This window comes from Lissotriton vulgaris, chromosome 12 (assembly GCF_964263255.1).
Source record: "Lissotriton vulgaris chromosome 12, aLisVul1.2, whole genome shotgun sequence".
NCBI lineage: Eukaryota > Metazoa > Chordata > Amphibia > Caudata > Salamandridae > Lissotriton > Lissotriton vulgaris.
Window position 1 is genome coordinate 713,965,459 of NC_141700.1, and position 25,862 is coordinate 713,991,320.

Sequence of the window (25,862 nt, forward strand, 5' to 3'; positions counted from 1 at the left end):
CGAGGAACACCAGAGCATATTATACACACACAAAATCAAATGGAGAAGCAAAGTTGCATGCTTTACAGGCTGTAAACAGTGATAAAAAACAAGTCTAAATTTGATAACATGTTTTAACAGAGTAGAATATGTTTTACACATTTGCCACATTACAGTATGAACACTAGAATGTGGCTTGATCCACTGATTTATCAAGTTGTCAAAACTTTTTTTAGTTACATAAATGAAGTGACAAAACACCCGGCAAGGCAATGTAATGAAACATGTTTCACACTTTTCCTTTACTTATACTGCTCATGGCGATGGGATATTTCCAGGACTTTGAGTGGCGGGGTGCTCTGGTGGAGGGGATGCTAACCTGGTTTCCTTGAAAACAAATCAAGCTTTTCCAGCTCACAGTATCAAATTAAGGAATCCAAAAACCACTGAAACATTTAGACTTCCCAAGCTGGGTCCTTCTGCAGCTACACAACTTCAAGTCCCTGTGCAGTTTCCTCTCACTGACACGAGAATAGTGCTTGGGTTTGTCGAGAACTTTAAATCTGTAAGTCCTTTAGCCCATGCTGAAGAACTCACCAACCAAATAAAGATGAAGGTAACCACAAAATCAATCATTGGTAATATTCTTGACTCTGTATAATAGTGCATGTAGCCGAGATAGAAGACAAGTACACCAATGCAGTAAAGGAATGAGAGGACTGCAACAGAAACATAAAACTCTGCAGAAAAAGAGTAGTCTCCCGTTAGGTGAAAGATACACCACGTAATGTTGCAAAATGGAGGCTCTGATTTAGCCAGTTGAGCAGTATTCAACCTAAAAGGGTAACCAAAGGATGCAGAAAATGTTTTGGTATTGGCAAGTAACATTAATTGATGTGCTTCTACTGTAACCACCACAAGTAGCAAAGAAAAATATTGAGAAAATCCCCTCCAGCACCTTGATGAAGCCCAGAGGCTCCATAAGCGGACACATGCTCAGCGGCGCGCCCGACATCTTCTGCAGAAGGAGAACGGGAAAAAAAAGTTGGCGACCGCGGGTTCGCACACACATGCAGGCCTCATATGCACACACAATCGCCCTTGCTCTGTAATTCGGGAAGACATCACCAGTTCCCAGATGAATACTATGACAAATTCAATGTTTGACATGAGTGAGCTAACATTCAAGTATAAAGTCATGGGTGACAACTTGGTGGCTCTAGATATTAGGTCCTGGCCACCAAGTAAATTATGTATGCAGTTTAAGAACCTTCAGTCAGGACATGATCGGAACACTTCCACACATGGTGGGGAGACCATCATCAACTCTGGGCAATATTGATTGACTTATGGGCCCAAAATAAACGTCTGCACAACACACGTACCCAGTAACAACAAATTCCAGTTGCCAAGCCAATCTTAGAACATGATAGTGCAATGACATCTTTACCTTGCTCCCTCTCTTTAGAGGTATTGCCAGCCACCAATATATCTACCATCCCTGATCCATCTACTAAAACTAGCACATTTGTTAACTCGATGGTCAACAATGTAATTTTTTAATTTGTGTCGCCCTGGTGTGTACCCCAAGTAATACCCCTATTGTTCAGAGGCCTTCTTTGACCAAACTTGTGTCTTAGAATGTTTCTGGTATTAGATACACAATTATCCAACTATACTGGAACAACTTTTTGAGGGATACAACATATTGCTTGCTCAAAGAGATATGGAGCACCAACCCTTTATTTAAATCTGGATATCTTAACCTTCAAGTCGCAGCAAAATCAAGCTTCGTTTGAAGAGCCTCTGGTGACTTAACTACCTGCGTCGGAGCTTCTCACAATTGCAAATCTGCCAACTAGACATAGATTGCCAAGATATTTTTGCAATCTATGTCTATCAATAATATGAATATGTGTGTTGACATTTTCAACATCTATACCAGAGAGAAAAAGGGTAGTCTAGCCTCAAAAACTTTTCAATTCCTTGAGGACTATTTGGATGGGCACCACTAATAGCAGTATCTTATTTTGGTGGGGGACTTTAATACCACCTTTGAATACCTTGACAATGATGATGTCCGGATAACATATGAGGAGGACAAAATATGGGATGTCCCCCATCTGGCTATTGCCCCCATAAAAGGTGCACTCAGGCTGTTTTTCAGTTAAAGGCTTTTCCTTTGAACTTGGGGTTAGGACCACTAATGGCCACACACGATCAGATCCCAGAGGGGCCATTACATGTAAAAAACCCAATCATACCAGTCATATTGACTACATTTTAGTTGATTTGAAACTGCAGTCATTTGTTGTCGACATGGTTATTATGCATAGAGCTGAGAGCGACCATAATCCGCTGTTTCTATCCATGTCAGCTATCTGTGATAGTAACCGATCTGATAGTTTTAACCTTTCACTAGGGAAATTGAACTTACAACTGATATGCGCCATCTTAAATGGCACCAAATATTAGTCCAGGTAGACATTTCACTTGCCATAAACCAGGATCTGCAAGCAACTCTTCTTAAAATGCATAATGTCCACACAAATGCAGAGGGCCACAAGGACATTAGTGCTCTACACCGTCATTCTTTAACACATTTTGGCTTACTTCACTATCCCTGTTATACAGCTTAAAAAATTAGCTCACAACCCTAGCTCATGCTATGAGGGGTAATGTCATCAGCTGAAAAGTACTCTGTTTCAGGCAATCAAAGCTCAGGGTACTGACAAATCCCAGTTATTTGGAAAGTCTATAAAAAGTTGTTGGAAAAAGCAAAGCAAAACGGGACTGGAATGAACAAAGGATTCTGGTCCTCAAAGAGGCCTCCTCTGAGAGGGCTTCTACCAAGTTCTGGGTGCTGGTCTTGAGGAGTGGAAATGCTGCTGCATTGTAACCTGCTAATGTTGTTTCCCTGACTGAGGGGTTTGACCACTTCGAGAACCTGTACCACCACAGCACCATGATGCCATCTGAGGGTTCCTATATGCCTACTGATTCTCTGCTTAGTGCTGAGCCAATGTTTGACTTATCCGATATCTTATAGTCCTTTAAGGCTATCATGAGAGGAAGGGCTGTTGGCCTGGATGGCATACCAGCTGTCATTTTTCTCCATGATATTAAAGTATAATCCGAATATGTACTCATCCTCACCAATGCCATTGCTAAGGGTGCATCCATTCTAAATTGCTGGAAGGGGTACCGTCATGTTTCCAATCTATAAAAAGGAGAACAGGTCCCAGCCGGCAAATTATAGCCCCATACGTCTAATAGATCACAATGAAAAGGTTTTCAGCTGTTGTGTACTATTTAAAATTCAGGATTGGATAGATGCAGACAATGTTCTAAGCCCTTTTTAGGCTGGGTTCCAGAAGAGAGCATCCACCATTGAACACTTCTTCTGCTTCCTGTTAATTTATTGTAAAACAGTAGTAATCTGCATTGTTAATTTAAAATCCACTTTTGAATTGGTCCCTCACCCAAAACTATGGCAAGTTTTCAGCTACATGGGCATGCACCTCGACAGTTTGTTTACAGTGATACCCGTTCATAAAACCAACTATACCAGAATCCGTTGGGGCACACAGGATCAGCTGACTGAGAGGGTGCCGTTGTCTAAGGGCTTTCGTCAGGGCTGTACACTGGCCCTAAGTTGGTTTTCATTGTTTCTAAATGATATTGTACACTTCTTATCTGTGCCAATACTTAGACCCCCTCATTAGCTAATGTGAAAAATATATATCCTCCTCTTTGCTAATGATAATCTGTTAATCTGCAGGACGCGGAATGGGTTTTAAAAACTTTTCCTTACTTTGATGAGTTTTGCTGCACTCAGGGCTGGAAATCAACACTACAAAAACTAGACTTAGGTTTTTTTTAACCAGCACAAATCACTTAAAGCAGGATTAGTATCAGGAGGGATTCCCCTAGAGAAGGTGGACGCCTTTGCCTATTTGGGGGTCAGTCTCTCCTCTAATTTGTCATGGAAACCACACATTAGCAATGCAGCTGTCCAGCATAGACAGATAGTTGGGGCAATTTTTTAAGAGCATTGAGCCTCTTTCAGCAAACCAATAGCTCCTGCCTACCGGATCTATGAGGCGAAGGCACTGGGCTCTGCTCTCTAAGGTGTAGACTGTAGAGTTTTGGGGTTTCACTAACATCAATGAGCTGATTAGATCTGAGAATAATTTTGTTTAACTGTTTTCCTCCTACCTTCCAGCACACCCTCTTACCCTATAACATTGGACATGGGTGTAAAAAGTGTAGAAGACAAAGCCAGACTCTGCTGCCCATTGCTGTATTTGAGGAGATTGTTGTCTAAGCCAGAGTTAGCACATTATGTCATTGCTTTTATTTTATTTATAAAGTTTTATATAGCCCGAACTTGACCCTAGTGGAGTATGAGAGTGCTTTACAATTGGTTAGGCAAGAGGAAAATATGAAAACCAAGCAAAAACAAATGCTGTTAATGCTCATTGCAAATCTGGAAGAGGTCAAAGAGTTAACCACCCAGATGATAAACGGCGAGTATGAGTCCATGTTGGGATATTGTGACAGTTACATTCCATATGCTGAGTAAGAGTTCTAGTGTAAATATTTGTTTATCAGAAAGAATTTGACTTCTTTTTTTAATGAGATGATTGACGGATTCAATCTGATATCAGTGGAAATGGAGTTCAAGATTCTAGGGCCCATTTTGGAGAAGGCTCGGTTGTAGGTTTTCGTTTTATGTAATTTCTGTGGTTTTATCAGTACGGTGCTGGCACTCCTACAGGATCTGCAGCTGCCGGACCATTCCACTTTATCAGCTAGATACTTCGGTGTGTTAAAGTGTAGTGCTTTATGTGTCAAGCAGGCAATTTTCAGCTGCATCATTGCCTCATAGGGGAGCCAGTGTCTTCATATCAGGAGTGATGTGGTTCTTCGATCCAGTGAAGAGTCTTGCAGCAAAATTAAGGGGTGCATTTAATTGAACCAGTTTAGATCTAGTCAGGCCATAAGGCAGTACTTCCATATGCTAAAGTGGGGATTACTAGTACTTGTACAGCTACTTTGAGGTTGTTGATGGGGAGAAAGGTTTTTATTTTCCTTAGTATGTTGATTTGAAGGTTGGCCCCTTTGGTGGCAGTGCTGATTTGTTCTTGCATGTTGAGCTTCTTGTCGAGTGTTATTCCCAGTGATCTCATGGAATCAATAACTTGAGGAAGGCAATTCAAGGCTGTTAGATATTTCATTCAATCTTTGATATTGAGGGATCCTTTTGGTAGGATGATTAAGAGCAATTCTATATTGAGCGAGTTGAGTTTGAGGTGGCTTTCTTGTCAGCCAGTTTTGGGTTTTATGAAGAGTTGAGTTAAGTAAACGGATATCATCCAGGGAGGAGATTTTAGGTACAGTTCAGTGTTGTCTGCATACATGTGGAATTTCACATTAGTGAATTTCAGAATACCTTTTAGGGGCTCCATGAAGAGGTTGCCGAGAGTATGTGATCGGGTGGACCCCTGTTGGACTGGAGTGGAATTGGACAGAGTTTGGCAAACCTTGATTCTCTGAGTTCTATTATAAAGAAATTAGGCAAACCAATTCAGAACGATCCTTGATAACTCCATTGTGCATTCTTGTAAGTCAGGTAGGGCATCATGTTTGACAGTATTTAAAACTGAGGAGAAGTCCAAAAGGATAAGGAGGCACGATTCATTCTGATCTAGCATTTTTTAGAGTATTTTAAGCCCTTTACACAACTATGTGGGTCAGTGCCATTTCTGGACTGTGAACCCTGCATGAAGCCTGATTAGAATTGGTCAATAAGGTTTAACTGGTTTATGTACTTGCATAGTTGTGCATGGACTCATTTCTCCAGGAGCTTTGCCAGAGACAGAATGGTTGAGATAGGTCAGAAAATATTTGGGTTCAAATGATCTGCTGAGGGTTTTTTTAGGATGGGGGTTACTTGTGCCATTTTAGGCAGTCTGGAATAACCCCTTGAAGTAGTGAAGCATTCAAAATCTTGGACCACAGTTGAAGTAAAGACGTTTTAAGATCCTTGAAGAGGTTAGATGGTAATAGGTTGCAGTAGGGGTTTGACGGTTTTAGTGATGTCAAGATGTCAAGATTAGAAGTTTCCTCAACAGGATTTTATGTGTTCCACAATTTTATGTTTTTAATGGTGAGATCAGAGTGGTCTGTGGACTGAGCGACAAGAGATGGGGTTGGGCTATTTGGAGGCATCATCGGAAGGCGATCAAGCATGTTTGGAGATCAATTTCAACCTTAGTTTTCTTATCGAGGAAGAAGTGGGCAAATTCATTGTAGTTTGGCTACTGATTTGAATCAGTTGAGAGGAGGTTTGCTTTTTAACTGGATTATTGTTTGACAATCTCAAATAGTTTTTTGGGGGTGATTTCTAGCCTTGTCAAGTTGAGTTCTAAAGAAATGTGCTTTTGAGTTTCTGATGCTCTTGTTGTTGGTGCACCTCAGTGATCTCATGTTCTTAAGGTGTTCTAGGGACAGTGATGATCTCCAAACCTTGTTTCCCTAGGCTTAGATTGTGTCTTTCTGAATTTAGTTTTTTATTGAACCAAAGTTCGGAGCCTTTAATGGAGAGTCCTTTTAGTTGTAGGGGTGCAATGGTGTCCAGAAAGGTTGTCATGGAGTTGTTGTAGTGGTTTGTCAATTCATGGACATCAGACATGACCGCTGTAGGAGGCAAGATGTTATTGATTAGCATTGTCAGATCATTGGGGTGTATGTCCATGTTGTTTTTTTTCAGGTGTTTGGGATTTTCAGGTTGAGATTTATGAGACTTCACTGATTCATTGATTAGGAAGGTGATGGTTGGTCCAACGCATGTGTTGATGGATTTAATTTGAATGGAGTTTGCACCAGTAACGAGTAGATCCAAGGTCACACCCAGGTTGTGAGTAGGACTGTCACAGATGTGGATGAGGTTAGGTCTGCTACGAAGGTTTTAAGGCTGAAAACTGATCGGTCACTCAGGCCAATCCAGTGTATGTTAAAATCAACAAGAAAGATCTGGGTGTAGTGTTGTCCTACGTTGGAAGTGATGGTTTCCATAATTTGTTTGATGAATGATAAGTTGTTACAAGGAGGGTGGTATATCAGGCATAGTTTGAATGGTTTATTGTTGCTAGTCATGTATAAGCATAGGTATTCCCAAGAGGATAGTTTGGCGGTTATAGAATGCTTCACTCCAAGGTTACTGCAGTATATGCAGGCGATGCTTCCACACGGTTTCACTTGTCGGTCTCATTTTATAATGTCATAGCTAGTTGAGACTAGCATGTCAAGGATTGGAGTAGAGAAGTCATTTAGCCATTTTTCTGTTGTAGTAATAGGTCTATCTCTGAAGCAAGGATAAGGTCTGCATAACCTACCACATTTTTCATAGCTGATCTGCAATTGAGAAGCATGCATTTCAGGTATGGTTTGGTGTCAGCTAGGGACATCTGTGTGATGGGGTCTAGCATGAGGTTGGCCTTATTTACATCTCTCGCATTCTGCACAGGATTTCTGTGTGGGTTTGAGGTGATTGTTTGGATATGAGCTAGATTGTCTGTATTGTCATGTTGTGACTGATTATATGTGTGTAGAAGGGAGTGAATGTCACTGTCTGACAGTGGATTCTTTAGTCTAGTGGGCCTCGTGGTGGCATCAGGGTAAGGTATAGATTACCATTTTGTGAAATGGGGTGGTGAGATTGGTGGTTGTGGGGGGTTGTTTAGTGGGTGGAGGAAAGCTGAGTCCATTATTTCCTGGAGACCATTTGTGGCATTTGGTGCAGGTTATCATGGACATGATATTTATTAGGCTTTGTATGCCAAACTTGAGGTGGTGTAGGTTTTGTGTGATTGAGTCTAGTCAGGATTTTATTGAAGCATGGGAGTAGGATGATAAGGTTGGTTATGGACAGCTAGGAGATCATGAGCCTTTTGTGGAGAGGTGGTTGAGATGACTGGGTCATCGGCAAGATAAGATTATCCAAGGGGGTGAACATTGAGGGTGTGTTAGAGATATCTTTAATGTTGTGCATCTCTGTAGTCCTTGTTACAGTTGTGACGTGAGAGCACTAATTTGTTTGGTGTTTTGCTGGGAGTCACTACACCCTCTCAGGGGTATGGACGTATTAGTACTGTGTAAGTTGATCACTATGCTGGTTCGATGAGGGAACATGAAGGGACTGCTTAATGGGGGTAGGAAGTGAAGTGACATTAGTTGGGGTGTTTTTGCGATGTGTGGAGACCTATTATGTACCTGAGAGGGAGCTGGGTCCATAATATATACTGCATGATTGATGATAGGGAAAACTTTTTTGAACACCTCTAGAATGTGGTTTGATGCCTGGACAAAGATAATCCCATTGTTGTAGATGGAGATGGTTACTTTCGCATTGAAAGCAGGTGAGGGAGCTACGGATAGTCTAAGACTGTGCACAGTTTTCTTGGATGTTGAGATCAGGAGCATATCTTAGAGGGTTTTTCTCCAATGAGCTCTTTTTTTGTGTGAAGCAAAGAAGATAATTTTTTTGAGGTTCCATTTGATGCACAGAAGTAGGGGTCAGAGATAATGGGTTCTGGGTGTTTATTGAGAATTCTGTGTTTGAAGATCTTGGAGGCCTATTTGGTTAGAGTGGTTGGGTACCTAATTTTATATGCAATAATGCTATCCAATTCCAGATTGGGTGGAGTGGGAGTAACTGATCAGGATCCATGCTTGGCAAGGGGGGCTAGACCTAATATGGAGGTAGTAAAAGGACTTGAACTGTTATCGGCAGAAAAAAAAACATTTAAAAAACCCAAACCTGCTCCACTGCGATAATGCGGTGTATCAGTGTATCCAATGAGGATGGTGGCTTCTAAAGTGTCTGGGTTCTTGTCCGGAAAGGGTGCAGGGTGGTCTTCTTTAAGTTCAACAACATGCTTTACAGAATATTATAAAGATAGACCATGTAAATAAAATTCACTGGCTTCACCATATCAAAGAGACACTTATCTCCAATGGTCTGGCTGATCTACAGGAGAACACATCCGGTGGCTTTATCCCCTCAAAAGAGTCTCTGAAAAATCTCTATTAGGCAACAATGTCTTACGATGTCTATAAAGCTGTCAGTGCCACTCTGTCAGGTGAGTTAATACATTTTAAATCTTCTTGTGCCTATGAGCCGTTCTGGGATATTATTATAGTGCCAATGTGTAGAAAGTTGTACTTTCAGTTTAGAGTGGGAACTTTACCACAGAAATCATTTACTTCAAAATGGCTGGCACCGGCATTCCCGGTTTGCCCAGTGTGCAATCTTTTGATGGAGACTGCCTCTCATGTCCTCTCTGCTTGCCCACCTATACTCATGCATGCTCCATTTGACTATCACCTATTTGCAGGCAGCTAGGTACTAGAAGGCACAGTGTTGCGCTTCGCATACCAAGAATTGACTGCCGGCCTTTATACACCTCTGCGGTCGCCAAATATGTGGGCGCTATGTGGTTCTTCCAAAGGAAGGCTGTATCCCTTCACTCATAACAATAGCTCCCCTACATTACTTTCAAGCACTGTGTATCATACCTTGCTGCTACTGCTTGTAATTGACAGGCCCATCTGCAACTACCTGCTTCATTTTATTTTAATTGATATTTTTATGAATACTGCAATTGTGTTCAAATTGTGTTTTAATGTGAATATTGTTTTTTTAGGTATTTAGAATGAATTTTAATGTATATTATATACTTTTATGATCTTGGTTGCTAAAATAAAGGTATTTTTGACTTTGAAAATGCCACTTAATTTAAAATATTGCAAAAGTACTGATACAGATGTCCTTTAAAATGTTCTATTAGACAGGCCGCGACAGGGACCAGGGTCAGACTGGGTCACAAAACAGGTCCTATCACCAAATAAAAAGTGGCTCCCTTTAGTGAATCAATTAGGTAAACGAGACCCACATTTGCAAATCAAAGCAGTTTTAAACTTGTAAAGACAAGATGTTTAGATGTTTTGCAAGGTTTGGGAAACTGAATGCATCTGTGATTTCTGCATGCAAGGTTTGTTGTAATTAGATATAAACAGTAAATCGACCACCAGCCCATAAAATAGACCCACAAACAGCCCAAAGAGCAGCCCAAACACTGACCATTCAGATGAGCCTTTTTGGCACTGCTGGGATACCCTGAAGGCCAGTCTGACCCTGACAGGGGCAATTGCCTCTGTCTGGACTATTCCTTGGATGTATGTTTATATCTATATAGAGGTGGTTATGCTTATCATAGCACAAAGCTCACTGGGGAGAGTGCTGAACACTGAGGCAAGTGCCAAAGGGTACATTTCGGAAAATGTTCCCAAAGAAGAAAAGGGGAATTGGGTACTTAATGTGTGGTAATGAGGGGTGGGTTCTGCACCATCACCGTAGTTTTTTAATTATAAGATTGCAGCGCCCCTTATTTGTTTCTACTAGGGATAACCTTCCTGAAACTCTACACCTATTGTTCAGTACGCACAGTAATGCTGTTGGGGAGGGGGATGACTATCATGAAAGTGTAGGTAAGTGAATTGTGCTCTTGTTGTGCTCACCCACAGAGGAGACCGTTCAATACCACAGAGTATCAATGCTCACTGAAGAAGGAACCCCCCACAACAAAACCAAATCTTACCCTAATTGCTATTTAGTATTTAGTTACATGCTAAATTATAAATTACTATGTTAATTGTTTGCCTGTACAAATTGTCATCATTAAAATGCTGATAATATTATGATGTTCTGTTAGCGTTGGCTATAAACGACAGAGAGGGACATTTTTGTATTGCAGCAGCTAACGTGTTAGCACTATATGAGTTTACAGAACATAGAATAACTCACTTGAAGGTCTCTCGTCTCTCTTTCAGCTCGTTTTCCCGCCGCTTTAGGAGGAGGGGGTTGAGAGCTTCTGCAGAGGCCAGTGTAGCTGTAGGTAAAAAGAGTGATGTTCATGGAGGTCTTTCATTAAATACGTTTAAAATATCACATGAAAACAATAAAAGACACATGCGTTAGAATGAGATGCCTATCAAATGCAAGAGAGAATATCTGATTCAGGTGATGTTAACCTGCCTCAGGTAGGGAAGAGTTGGACTAACAGGCAACAAATTTGAAATTACCCAAAGACCAGTTGGGTCACATTTCCCTTTAATAAGGTGTTCATGCTTAGTTTTGTTACTAGCTTTCTGCCATCTTCCTTGCAAACAAATACAAAGGATACATTTGACTCTGAAAATCTGTTCCTCCTACACCCTTCGTACCTTCATACAACCACCCCACCCCTCACTGACTCTTTCCTCTCCATACAAGGACAACAAATTGGTCAGTGGTATCAATCTCCAAATCCCCATATAACGCAACAGTCTTCCAGTACTTCAAATTGGCCACAGTATGGAGTTGATAAGGACCCTGGTCATAGCACATTGGAACTACTGCAACATCAGCTGTGCTAGACTCTGAGGACCTACTAGAAACAGACAGGACAGGTACAGAAAGAGGGAACAGGGGTTCAGAAAGAGGCAAGAGGGATACAGAAATGTGCAAAGGAGGTGCAGCAAGAAGTAAGAGCAGTGCAGAAAGAACCATCAGAGGTGCTGAAAGAGGCAAGAGGGGTACAGAAAGTTGTAGGAGAGGTGCACTTAGAAGCAAGAGGGATACAGAAAGAGGCAAGAGGGGTACAGAAAGAAGCAACAGAGATGCTGAAAGAGACAAGAAGGGTGCAGAAAGAGGGACCAAGGTTGCAGAAAGAGTCAAGAGGGGTACAGAAAGAAGCAAGTGAGGTGCAGAAAGAGGCAACAGAGGTGTACGAGTCAAGAGATGTGCAGAATTAGAAGAGAATGTGCAGAAAGAAGCAACAGAAATGCAGAAAGAGGCAAGAGAGGCGCAGAAGGAGGCAAGAGTGACTTGCACACCATTAGCGCCAATTTAACATCGACATTTAGCAATACGTTTTATGTTTGCAAAGGTGCTTCCACCACGCTTGTCACTGCATTTTTGGTAAAGTTTGAGGTAGAAAAAAGGCTTTTAGTTGTTCAAATCTGCACATTAGAGAGCAGATGATGGATTATGCAGCTAATTCTTAAAATTTACAACTGTGCAAAAGTCGGTGCAGTCAGTGGCATAATTCCAGTGGCCCTGCTCATACCTCTGCCTAGGTCCACAAGTGCTACCCAGTGATTGCTTCTTTTTTTGTCTCACTGAGTTCATAGTTGAGCTTCTATGGAAGGGAGGAAGACTAAACCTGAAGCTACCACTCCACAACAGACTCCCATACCACATAATTACTCTTCATAACACATAATCCCACTCTACATAATTCCTATTCACTAAAAACCAAATGCTTTCTATCCACATAATTTCACTGCACAGTTTACCACATAATTCCACCACACACTTACAACGCCAATAGCTCTAACTCTCGCAAATGTGAAACCTATTGCATTGCAAACACTTCTTTAACTAGTAGATGCATTTGCAGAGTGGTGGAGTAAGGTTGCTGGGCCTCCGGCCAGCACTCAGGAATTCCACTGCGTAGGACTTTAGGAGGTACCAGGAGGGCTTCTTGGCCCCCAAACTCCTTTAGGACTAAATTGGACTTCAGCCCCCATCCCCTAGTCCACCAGGAGGCGTGTTTGCAGAGTGATGGAGAAAGGGGGACATGGGCTCCGAAGACGTCTTAGAAATCCCACTGTGTGGGACTTACTGGTGGTAACAAGAGGGGTATTTGGCCATGCCCCCTTTGCCCACCACTCTACAAACGCACTCCCTGGCGTGCTCTTGGTTGGGGATTGAAGTCCCCTTCACTGCTGCGGGTCCTTTAGGGGCCAGCTAGCCAACCTCTTAACAGTAAGCCCACGCAGTAGGATTGCTGAGAGGTAGACAATGGCCACGGCCCCTTTCTCCACCACTCTGCAAACAAGCCCCCCCCTGCACGTTGTTAGATGGGGAATTAATTCCCCTTGAATACTGAAGGTCCCTGGGGGCCAACTAGCCCACAAGGTACCTCCAATATGCATAACAGAGCTGGATTGCAGAGAGGCGGTCCAAGGAACTACTGAACGGATTTACACAATTTATTTTAAAAAGGGCACATTTTAAACCAAGACCTACCTTTTGGCTAAATTTGAGATAATTCCATTCACCAGGTCGGGCTGTAGCCTGTAATAAAGTTTCCTATGGAAAATAACATGGAGAAAACACGCTTTGGGACCTGCCTTTTTTCTCGGCCCCCGCTTGACGAATTGCCCCAAAACTTTCAACACACAAACTTAGAGGTCCGACCCTATTTTTTGGGGTAATTTCACAAAGATTTGTCAAACGGCGCCAAAGATATTGGCAAATCAAAAAACGCTTTTCCTATGGAAACTCGGTTCTAACTATAGCTACCTACTGGTGACCGCCAGTAGGATATATATATATATATTTGAAAATTTGAGTTTCTATTTTTGAATGTGTGTGTCAAAGGTTATATTAGGGTGAGAGGAGGTCTGCCACTCTTTCACAAGGATGATGTCATCAGTGATGTCATCAGTGATGTCATTTGAGATGTCATCAGTGATGTCATGAGTGATGTCACTGACCATGTCATGAGTGATGTAATATGTGACGTTATCAGCAGTGCATTGCGGGCGCGCGAGTTATAGTTAGCTGAACTAACTATAACGGGGGAATTTCAATGGTTTTGTATGAGTGAAATGTCTAGCTGTGTGAAACCTTTAGTTTTTTCAGTGAATTTCTAAGGTTTTTTAAATGCTAATTCCTAACTATAACGTGGCTGAAACCTATGTTTTTTTCAGTGAATTTCAAAGGTTTTGTAAATGATAATTTTTAACTGTATTAGTTGTTATTTTTTTTATACTGATTTACTACATTGTTTTAAAGTATTTATTTTTAGATATTTTATTTTTTAAATTACATTACATATTTTTAATATAAATTGAAAAGAAAATGTTTAAAAATATTGAAATTGTTATATTTTTTATTTTATTTTATATTTTTTTAATTTATATATATTTTATATAGCAGGCAATGATATCCTATGGAAGGAAATTCAAGTTACTGGTAGGTACGGTTAAAATTACTTTTCAGGAACAGTAGTGAGCTCAAAGATGCAGCACTGAGGTCTCTCCTGATAACAGGTGAGTAAATCAGAATTCGTAGTTCGGCTGATTTTAGAGGAATGTTTTAAATTTCCAACACTCCACACTTAGAAGAATTTCCTAGAGAAACCAGTCAATGTTAGCCTATGGAAGGAAATTCAAGTTACTGTAACTATGATTAAAAATACTTTTCAGGATCAGTAGTGGGCTGAAAGATGCAGCACTGAGGTCTCTCCTGATAACAGGTGAGTTAATCGGAATACGTAGTTCGGCTGATTTTAGAGGAATATTTTGATCAATAGTGAAGGAAGAGTAAGGGGCCTGAGGTGATATGTGTGCAAACAAGCCCTATGGCACGTTTTAGGTTGGAGAATTAATTCCTCTTCAATTCTGAGGTTCCCTGTGAGCCAACTAGCCCACCAGGTACCTCCAGTATGCGCCAGGGACCTGTGTTGCAGAGAGCTTTTCAGAGGGCACGCCCCCTTTTTAAAACACTCTGCAGCACAGCTCCGTGGCGCTTACTAGAGGTACCTGTTGGACTAGTTTGACCTTAGGGGACCCCTGGATTGAAGAGGAATTAATTCCCCAACTTAAAACGTGCCACAGGGCATGTTTGCACTCATATCACCTCAAGCCCTGCCCCCTACCTTCACCACTGTGCAAACGTGCCCCATAGATGTTCTAAGTAGGGGGATTTATTCCCCTTGCATACTGGGGCCCCTGGGGGCCAACTAGCTCACTAGGAACCTCCAGTATGCGCCAGGGGGCTGCGTTGCACAGAGGTGTAAAAAGTAACCCTGGGCGGAGTTGGCGGAGTGGGGCTTCGCGGAGCTACGCAAAGTGGGCGAGAAACTACGCCCACCTCCGCACTCCGCGTAGCCCCACTCTGCAAACACCACTGGCCGCCAGCCCCGCCACCCGCCTCCCTCCCGCCCTCCCTAAATACTTTCAAATAAAGGAATCAAATAATTTAAAAAGCACTTACCTTGCCGCCGCTGCCCGCCGCGTCCCCGGGGCTCGCTATCTTCCGTCTTCCGTCTTCTTTAGCAATGCGCATGCGCGGGCGGCCACGCATGCGCATTTTCTCGTGAAAATGCGCATGCGCGGCCGCCCGCGCATGCGCATTACTAAAGAAGACGGAAGACGGAAGATAGCGAGCCCCGGGGACGCGGCGGGCAGCGGCGGGCAAGGTAAGTGCTTTTTAAATTATTTGATTCCTTTATTTGAAAGTATTTAGGGAGGGCGGGAGGGAGGCGGGTGGCGGCCAGCTACGCTCCGTCTGCGGAGCGTGCGTAGTGCCGCCTGGCTACGCCAGCTCCGCAAAATGCGGAGTAGGCGACACTACGCACACTCCGTGCACGAAGCGTAGCTGGCCGCCCACCCCTAGTAAAAAGGGGCGTGGTCTCATTATACCTCTCTGCATTGCAGTCCGTTGGCGCGTTTGCAGAGGGGTAACTAATTCCCCTTGCATACTGGGGGTCCCTGAGGCCAACTAGCCCACCAGGAACCTCCAGTATGCACCAAGGGGCTGCGTTGCAGAGAGGTTTAATGAGGCCACGCCTCTTTTTACACCTCTCTGCAACGCAGCCCCCTGGCGCATTTGCAGAGGAGGAACTAATTCCCCTTGCATACTGGGGGTCCCTGGGGGCCAACTAGCCCACCAGGAACCTCCAGTATGCGCCAGGGGGCTGCTTTGCAGAGAGGTGTAAAAAGGGGCGTGGCCTCATTACACCTCTCTGCAATGCAGCCCCCTGGCGCATTTGCAGAGGGGGAACTAATTCCCCTTGCATACTTGTGGTCCCAGAAGGCCAACTAGCCCACCAGGAACCTCCAGTATGCACCTGGGGGCTGCGTTACAGAGACGTGTAATGAGGAGAATTAGTTACCCCTCTGCAAACGCGCCAGGGGCCGCGTTTGCAGAGAGGTGCATGGAGGGGGCGTGGCCTCCTCCCGATCCCGTTTTTGTTTTTTAATTTACTTTTAAGAAGGGGGGCTGTGTAGCCCCCCTTCTTTTTCTTTTTTGGCCCTTGGGACCCCATCCCCCAGGGCCTGCCCCCAATTTTTTTTTAAATCGGGAAGGGGGCCACATGGCCCCCTTCCAAGGCCATACTCTGCCCCGGGGACCCCATCCCCCGGGGCATGGGCCTTTTTTAATTTATTTTTTACGAAATAGGAGGGGAGCTGCTTTGCCCCCCTCCTATGGCCACTTCTTGCCCCAGGGACCCCATCCCCCGGGGCCTGGCCCTCCTCATTGGGGGCCGTGGGGGGGTCCCCAAGCCACCCACAGTCCCTGCCGGCTCCCTGCATCCTGAGGGAGCCGGAATTGCTTTTCTGCTTGGGGAGCAGCTAACATGCTGCTCCCCATGAAAAAAAGCAATCCGCTTTGGTTTTTGAAAGAGAGAGCAGGTTTCCTACTCTCTCTTTCAAAAACTAAAGCACTTTGCTATGGTAGGGTGGGAGCCGCAATGACATGGGCTGCGACATCCCTCCAGCGCTGGCCACGGTCTCCTGGAAGGAACCAGTTGCAAAAAACTGGAGGGCTGCCATTACCTTGTATGTGGGTGGAAATGCTGTTGGATAGTGGGGCGAGGCTGCAGGTGGGGCTCCAAAAGATCACACAGGATCTTCAGTGTTGGTCTGAATGATTGCAACATTCTCCATGTCCTCCAACACTGTCAGGTGACGTAGGAGATTTGGCCTCCTCCTAGTTGAGATGTAAATGTGCAAATGTCAGTGACAACCATCATGAGATGGCCACAGCACTCACCATCAACAATGTCTAGGCAAAACAAAGACTGCCCTGAGAGATGCATGGCACACCAGGTTACATGGGTGGCCAGTTGAGACACACAGAGGGCACACCTCTCCACTAACAATACACAAGTGCCGCTAACAACACATAAGTCAATGTGAATGCACACATACTAAACCACACATTTCACATGTGCACGCCTGGTGCTGTACCATGCGCCAATGAGTCTAAAATTACCATGACTGTATCATACCCATCTGCTGTACCTGTCACACCTCAATGCATCATGTAAACTCTGCACACATCCAGAACACAATGATCACAGTAGACTGTCAAATTTCAGTTGTGTGCATGAGTTTATGTGAAAGCACCAGTCTGGTACGATACCATACAGTGAGACAAGCATCATCAACCATCAAATGCATAAGTGACATGGCAGGGATCACAGACCAAAGTGCGTCACACAGAACGTGCGTCCACATGTGGATGTTGCCAGTGATTGCAGGGTGTGGTGGTTACCATGTAGATTTGGGCCTCTCCTGTAGTGCATTGATTTGAATTTGTGTGACCAGATGATGACACTTACACAACCCTGTATCTCTCTCTCACGCAGATTCGCAAGAGACCACGGAGGAACATGAGCCAGAAACCAGTGGTGGCGAGAGTAGCAGGACAGCTGCAGCGGAGGCCAGTGACACAGAGTAGCACATCATCTGATGCCAGCGGGGATGCATCCATGTTGGCAGGCACAGGGGATGGGGAGTGTGCATCATCATCTACCACCCAGTGGCCAGTGCCCAGCTTCCCATCCACTTCCTCTGGTGCTGCCCGTATCCATGTCACTAGTCGGGGACGAGTCACATTCACACCTGGCACCGCTGCACCTGCACCTGTCCCCCCTGCTGCCCTCATTGCAGAGTGTGTAGAGCTCCTGCGCCAGCTTTGTGTGGGCCAGACCGCCCTGCTCAATGCCTTCAGTGACCATGACAAGAAATTAGGCCAGGTGGTTGCATACCTGGAGGGCATACACTCTGACGTGGGTGGGATACACCGTATAGTCCAGGTGTTGTCATCCACAGTGACGTCTGCCCTTCAACAGGCACATGCTCCCATTGCAGCTCATGTGTAAGCATGGGCGAATTTTGCGAATCTGGCGTTCGCGAATTTTGCGAATTTGCGAACTCGCAATCCGCAAAATCCGCAAATTCTCGCGAATTTGCAGATTTTTTTTTTTGTGTTCGCAAGGATTTCTGCCAGTTCGCAAGGATTTCTGACAGTTCGCGAGGGTTTTGTAACAGTTCGCAATCGCGAACTTACATGTCGGCTCGCAACGGTCACGATTATGTTGTTTCTACGTCCTATCATCATCATAGGTTCCCAGCACTCTCTGTTTCACCCCTGCCACCCTCTGTTTTACCCATGCCACCCTCTAGTACATCAATGCCTTATGCCACCCTCTGGTTCATCATCACTGTAGATTATGGGGGGAAAAAGCAAGCACACCTGCCTGCTTCAACTGACATGAATTAATTTGGGGTTGATTTATTAATGTGTCACTGTTTTAAAATTCCAGTCTGGCACCTGCATCCTTATCTGTAATTTGCTTTCTGTTGCAGTGCAATTTTTTTTTCCAGGACCTTTGTGGCCTACTTGTAGCTATTCTATGAGCCTGCTGTGAGGGTCAGAGCAGGGTCATACAATTGTTGCAACTAGCAACTGAACTCTGGAGGGGCCCTTGTCAGGAAGCACTACAGGGAATGGTTACTAATGATGAGTTTGAACTTTTGAACCTGCTGAATGCTTTTTTCGTGTTCGCAAGGAATTCTGCCAGTTCGCAAGGATTTCTGCCAGTTTGCGAGGGTTTTGTACCAGTTCGCAATTGCGAACTTACATGTCGGCTCGCAACGGTCACGATTATGTTGTTTCTACGTCTAGTTCATCATCACAGGTTCCCAGCACCCTCTGTTTCACCCCTGCCACCCTCTGTTTTACCCATGCCACCCTCTGGTACATCAATGCCTTATGCCACCCTCTGGTTCATCATCACTGTAGATTATGGGGGGAAAAAGCAAGCACACCTGCCTGCTTCAACTGGCATGAATTAATTTGGGGTTGATTTATTAATGTGTCACTGTTTTAAAATTCCAGTCTGGCACCTGCATCCTTAACTGTAATTTGCTTTCTGTTGCAGTGCAATTTTCTTTTCCAGGACCTTTGTGGCCTACTTGTAGCTATTCTATGAGCCTGCTGTGAGGGTCAGAGCAGGGTCATACAATTGTTGCAACTAGCAACTGAACTCTGGAGGGGCCCTTGTCAGGAAGCACTACAGGGAACGGTTACTAATGATGAGTTTGAACTTTTGAACCTGCTTTCACTTTTGCAAAACTCGTTTTTCTGCAGAGCAGCATTACAGCAACTTTAATGCCCCACCAAGCTTATATGAGAAAGTTGATTTCTAATCCAAAAGTTATCCAAAGAAAATCAAAAGGCCTCAAATCTAAAAAAGTGCAGGCAAATGTCAACCTGAGGAGTTATTCTGATAAAAATAATCATTTTCAGAAGGTCTATGCTGCTTGCTAGTAGATTTCTTGTGCGGAATTGCAATTTTTGTAATTTCGCGAGTGCGAGATTGTTGCTGCCCGCCGCACCTACATGTTCGCAATTGCGAACTTACACCGCAAAGAAAAAAAATCCGCTGCGTGCGAATTTGCGGATTTTGCGGGAAATTCGCGAATCTCGCGGATTGCGAATTTACCGAAAATCCGCAAAATCCGCGAGCGTAACGAATTTTCCGCCCATGCTTACTCAGGTGCCTTTGTTCACCCCACAGTCAGTGGCCACATCAGATGACAGTGATCACTTCGCCAGCGTCACCAAAATGATACAGCACAAGAAGCACACAACAGACACAATCCAAGCACACCCGCCCACAGACACCATCCCCACTGAAGAGCAGGGCCAGCCCAGAATGCAAACACAAGAGCCAGTCAGGCAAGAGCAAGGCCAAAAGAGCAATGAGGCAGACATCAGGCTCGGATGCCGCAGAGGCATCACCAGCAAAAGACTCTCCTGTCAATGAAAAAACACACAGACCTACCCATGCAGTGTCTGTGCCCACTGAAGAGGTGTGGCATATCAGGGGTGCACCTAGGAAGAGCACAGGGACACATCCACCCACCACATCAACTCCAATTCCAAGTCCATTGAAGCAGGTGGAGGAGGGCACTGTGGAGGCCACCCCTGGAAAAAAGGGAAAGGAGGGCACTGTAGAGACCACCCCTGGGGAAAAAAGGAAAGGAGGGCACATCAGAGACCACCCCTGACAAAAAGGGAAAGGAGGGTACTGTAGAGACCACCCCTGGCAAAAAGGGAAAGGAGGGCACTGTAGAGACCACCCCTGGCAAAAAAGGAAAGGAGGGCACTGTAGGGGGTATACCTGGCAAAGAGGGTAAGGTGGTCCAGAGGCATAGCCAGACCAAGCGTTCCGCAGAATCCAGCACATCACCAGAGGTAGTGCCAGTGTCTGCACCTGATGTGGGACAGTTGGTGTGTGTGCCTGTTGTGTCATCACCACTTAACATCAACCCCAAGACTGGGAAGCCATTTCATATTCCCAAGAAGTGGAAGGGCACCCCTCAAACCTCTCCTACCCACACTGTGTCAGAGGTCTGCATGACTCCACCTCCACGTGCCACTATGCCACCTGGTCCACACAGCCCTCCAGCTTGCCATGCCACTGTTAGTCCCACATCACCTGGGGCTCTGTCACCTCAGTCAAGTGGGCCTGCTGTCCCCGACACACAGCCAGGTCCAAGTCCGCATGACAGCCAGGAGTGAGTTGACATCCCCCTCATACAGGTGTGCTACTCCTGACCATGGTTTATAACCTGGGTGTGTTGCTGGCCCTGTTGCTCTGCTGTGTTGGGCTCTCCCCTTGTGCCATGGACACTGGCCCTGTTGCTCTGCTGTGCTGTACTCTCCCCTGTGCAGCCTCTCATGTACTTGCTGTCTCACCAGTGCCATGGACACTGGCCCTGTTGCTCTGCTGTGTTGGGCTCTCCACTTGTGCTATGGATACTGGCCCTGTTGCTCTGCTGTGCTGTACTCTCCCCTGTGCATCCTCTCATGTACTTGCTGTCTCACCTGTGCCATGGACACTGGCCCTGTTGCCCTGCTGTGTTGGGCTCTCCCCTTGTGCTATGGACACTGGCCCGGTTGCTCTGCTGTGTTGGGCTCTCCACTTGTGCTATGGGCACTGGACCTGTTGCTCTGCTGTGCTGTACTCTACCCGGTGCAGCCTCTCATGTACTTGCTGTCTCACCTGTGCCATAGACACTGGCCCTGTTGCTCTGCTGTGTTGGGCTCTCCACTTGTGCTATGGACAATGGCCCTGTTGCTCTGCTGTGTTGGGCTCTCCACTTGTGCTGTGGGCACTGGACCTGTTGCTCTGCTTTGCTGTACTCTCCCCTGTGCAGCCTCTCATGTACCTGCTGTCTCACCTATGCCATGGACACTGGCCCTGTTGCTCTGCTGTGTTGGGCTCTCCCCTTGTGCTATGGACACTGGCCCTGTTGCACTGCTGTGCTGTACTCTCCCCTGCGCAGCCTCTCATGTACTTGCTGTCTCACCTGTGCCATGGACACTGGCCCTGTTGCTCTGCTGTGTTGAGCTCTCCCATGTGCTATGGACACTGGCCCTGTTGCACTGCTGTGCTGTACTCTCCCCTGCGCAGCCTCTCATGTACTTGCTGTCTCACCTGTGCCATGGACACTGGCCCTGTTGCTCTGCTGTGTTGGGCTCTCCACTTGTGCTATGAAAACTGGCCTTCCTGTTTGTATTTAACCTGTGCATGGTATCTTGCATATGATCATCATTTTGTGCCTTGCTGTTGTCTACTATTGTTCTACTGCTACAGCTGTGCAATATGTGAATGAATACAGTTACTCATGTTGTGTGTTTTGTCAGTGTCCTTGCTGATTAAAGTTCTTTTTGTGTTTGTATTTAGTTGTCTGTGCCCCATGCTCTATGTATCACTTCAACATTGCAAAGCTCTTTGCACACAACAGATGTTTAGACAGCGGTGACAGGGTCCGCATGACAGCCAGGAGTGAGTTGACATCCCCCTCATACAGGTGTGCTACTCCTGACCATGGTTTACAACCTGGGTGTGTTGCTGGCCCTGTTGCTCTGCTGTGTTGGGCTCTCCCCTTGTGCCATGGACACTGGCCCTGTTGCTCTGCTGTGCTGTACTCTCCCCTGTGCAGCCTCTCATGTACTTGCTGTCTCACCAGTGCCATGGACACTGGCCCTGTTGCTCTGCTGTGTTGGGCTCTCCACTTGTGCTATGGATACTGGCCCTGTTGCTCTGCTGTGCTGTACTCTCCCCTGTGCATCCTCTCATGTACTTGCTGTCTCACCTGTGCCATGGACACTGGCCCTGTTGCCCTGCTGTGTTGGGCTCTCCCCTTGTGCTATGGACACTGGCCCGGTTGCTCTGCTGTGTTGGGCTCTCCACTTGTGCTATGGGCACTGGACCTGTTGCTCTGCTGTGCTGTACTCTCCCCTGCGCAGCCTCTCATGTACTTGCTGTCTCACCTGTGCCATGGACACTGGCCCTGTTGCTCTGCTGTGTTGGGCTCTCCACTTGTGCTATGAAAACTGGCCTTCCTGTTTGTATTTAACCTGTGCATGGTATCTTGCATATGATCATCATTTTGTGCCTTGCTGTTGTCTACTATTGTTCTACTGCTACAGCTGTGCAATATGTGAATGAATACAGTTACTCATGTTGTGTGTTTTGTCAGTGTCCTTGCTGATTAAAGTTCTTTTTGTGTTTGTATTTAGTTGTCTGTGCCCCATGCTCTATGTATCACTTCAACATTGCAAAGCTCTTTGCACACAACAGATGTTTAGACAGCGGTGACAGGGTCTTCTGTATATTCTGAACCTGATAATAGTATAATCTGTGATGGCCATTTTACCTGCCATGCAGTTTTTTTCTTGGTGATTTGCTATTGTTGGCTACACTGTTCACATGGAAGGTTGGGGGACACTGCCAGCACAGGGTGTGATGCTGTGCAAGGGTTTGTAAGCAGGCTGGGATATGTAATGAGGTATGTGTGTAGATTCCTTTATGTGTGCCCAGCCGTGTAAGTGTATGGTCATCTTGTGTTGGCCCTTAGTCCTGGTACCATGGCCTACATGAGATGCGTGGTCTTGGGTGTAGCAGAGGTGTGCAGTGTGAAGGGTGTAAGTTTGTAGTGGATGTGTGTGTGCCCCTGGATTGTGAGAGACACACATGTGTCACCCAGGATGTGTGTACCTGTTGTTTGTTTTGTGTTGCCCAGTTTATGAGATAGTATGCACTTTTATGAGCTGTTTGTTGTGCACTGTGCTGTGTGATGGTGTCTGCATGCTGTTGTGTGTGACTCCTCCTTGTTGTGTTGGTAAGTTATAAGTGTGCAACGTGTGCGAGTTGCACACCAGTGTTGTGTTTGTTTGATCCTCTATGTGTCTTGGGTGTGTTTGTGTAGACTGTGTGACCCTGCTGCTCCACACTGGCATTGTGTTTGTCATGCATTGTAGGCACATGGTGGGTTTTCTACTCCTGCTGTATGGCATGGTATGTGTGTTGTTCATCCATCCCCCATGTGTGCCACTTGTGCCTGACCATTGTGGGTCTTCCCTCCCTCTATGTGTGTGTGGTACACCCCTTACACGTCTGCTACTGACATGCAGGGTTTTTCACTTTGATGTCAGCTGTCCCCTTGGTTTCCATGTGTGTGTGCCTCCCCATCACTTCATTAGTGAGCGTGTGCTTTGTGGTGCAGTTCTTGGGCCATAAGTGTTGTTCCCCTCTGGACATTGCCCCAATGGCGTATGTGTGCTGTCCTTGTGCTATTGGTCATTCTGCGGTGGTCATGTGCACTTCAGCTGTGTGCGCTGCCCAGTGCTCTGGTGGAGATGGCTTGGCTCTTGTATCCCAGAGTGGTGCATGTGTAGTTGTTGTGTTGGATGTGTGTGTGTTGGCTGCGGTATTGCTTCACTTCCTGGGTGTGCTGTTGTTTGTGTGCTTTGCTGGTTTGTGGTGTGTGTGATGAGGTTGTGTCCATCATGTCTGTGTGTGGCTGTTATGTTTGTTATGCACACACTGCTTGTTGTGCATGCAGTGTTGTGCGTATGTGGTCTTGACATTGCCTGATGTGCATCCCCTGATGTCCTGTGGTGTTTGTTGATTAGTGCATCTGTGGTTGGTTTGACGTGGCAGTGTGGGTTTGTCTTGATGCACTTCTTGTGTGATATGTGTTATGGTGTGTGTGTTTTGTTCCTGAGTGATGATGTTGTGAACTTCTGTTGTGTCTGTGCTCCCATTGCCTTTCCCCAGTTTGGCTGACAGGGTATGTCTGTTTCTGTTGGGGTTCAACATGTGTTACTGTAGTGTGTGTGTGTTGTTCTTGTGCAGGCATCTGTTGAGGCATCCCTGTGTGTGTGTTGTGTTTGTGGCTACAACCAGGGTGTGTTTTTGTTTGTGTGTGTATGTGCTGGCAAGGATTGTGGGCCTTCAGTGTGTGTGGCACTGGTGTTGTTTGTTCCTTATCAGCCACTCCTGCAGTGGCTGTCTCCCTGGTCGTGTGTTGTGTGGTGCAGGGTGTGTATTGTGCTTGCTTGCTGCAGTGCTTGTTGGTGTACATGGGGGTGCACAGGATGGGAATCTGGCCTGTGACTTGATGGGGTGTGTTACAGTGTGGTTTGGGGTGGTGTGGCCCTGTGGTATTTGTGCCCTGCCCATGCCTTGGAGTGGCCCTGCCTTCTGCATAGTGCATATGTGTTGACCGCGGCAGTGACGTGACCAGGACCGGGACGTTGCTTCTGGTTGGCGGTCGATGTGTGTTCCGGATACTGAGGGGTGTCTTGTTGTCAGGTGGTGTGTAAGAACAACAGAAGAGGACCCATAAACCACGTTGGGATGGGTGTGTCGTGTAAGCAGAAACAATTCCCAACAGGTATCATGTAAGGGCAATTTAAACAATGTATGCAATTTGCATTACAAAAATGAGGAAAAATGAGTCACTGGAATTTTTTGAAAAAAGGCAGTATTATTCACCAATGAACACAGGGAGAGGTCTTTCACATGGCAATACAGTTAAACAGCACTGTACAGAACAGATCATGTGACAACACAGTGGCACTTGGTGCGTGGTGCTATATACAGTTGGTGATTGTGAAGGTGCAAGTGCTAAAGTGAACAGCGTGATCGACGCATAAACTCAAGTATGTACATCAATAATGGCTCCACAAAAACAAGTTGTAATCACTTAAAACAAGATTGCATAACTTTAAACGGGAGCACAAAGCGTGATATGCGTCATATAGTTTATGCTGTAGAGTCGACGGCGTTTTGATCCCCTTTAGTCGGGATCGTCATCAGGACAGGGTTGTCGATGGAGTCAGTGCTGTGGGGGAGAGAAGGGCAAATGAGAGGAGGACCGGGGATGGAGGCACGGGGAAGGGGTGGGTGGACGGGTGAAGAGTGAGCGATCAGTGTACTGAGGTATGAGTAGGCACTGGAGCAGTGATTCACTGGGTGTGGATGTGGCGTGATGGGGGTGGGGGGAAGAAAGGGGTTTTTTGGGGGTGACTAGGGTGTGCGTCAATATCAAGAGATACTGTTGGGCGATTGGGAGAATACCAATAGCAATTTAAACATTTGTGATAGAGTGAACCGTGAGTGGCCGAGTAGCTGGTGCAAGATAAGTAATGGGTTGTGAGGGGGTGAAGATGTGGCATTGAGGGAGCGCTGGGGGATGAGAAACTTACAGTAACACCCAGGCAGGGAAGTGTGGGTGGCTGAGGTCCATGCGGTCGCTCAAGAGTCGAGGGCTGCAGGGAAGCAAGGGGGGAGAGGTAAGAGCGGGGTTTGGTAAAGGGTACCGGGTGGAAGGAAGAATCTCAGATTCAGTTGTATTACCTGATCGTCGATTGTATCTGATCAGCGGGCGGGACG

General features: G+C 45.7%; 1 protein-coding gene and 1 pseudogene across 3 annotated transcripts in view; both read right to left on the reverse strand.

Annotated features, from left to right (window-relative positions):
• Window positions 1-25,862, reverse strand: part of LOC147678093 (hydroperoxide isomerase ALOXE3-like) — a 227,913-nt gene that overhangs the window by 122,679 nt on the left and 79,372 nt on the right. For all 3 annotated transcript variants that reach the window (XM_086946569.1, XM_086946568.1, XM_086946567.1), the window contains one exon: window positions 10,850-10,934. In XM_086946569.1, the coding sequence (XP_086802695.1) occupies window positions 10,850-10,934 (85 nt within the window). The remainder of the gene's footprint in view (window positions 1-10,849; window positions 10,935-25,862) is intronic.
• LOC147678094 (synaptophysin-like protein 1 pseudogene) lies at window positions 278-994 on the reverse strand (annotated as a pseudogene).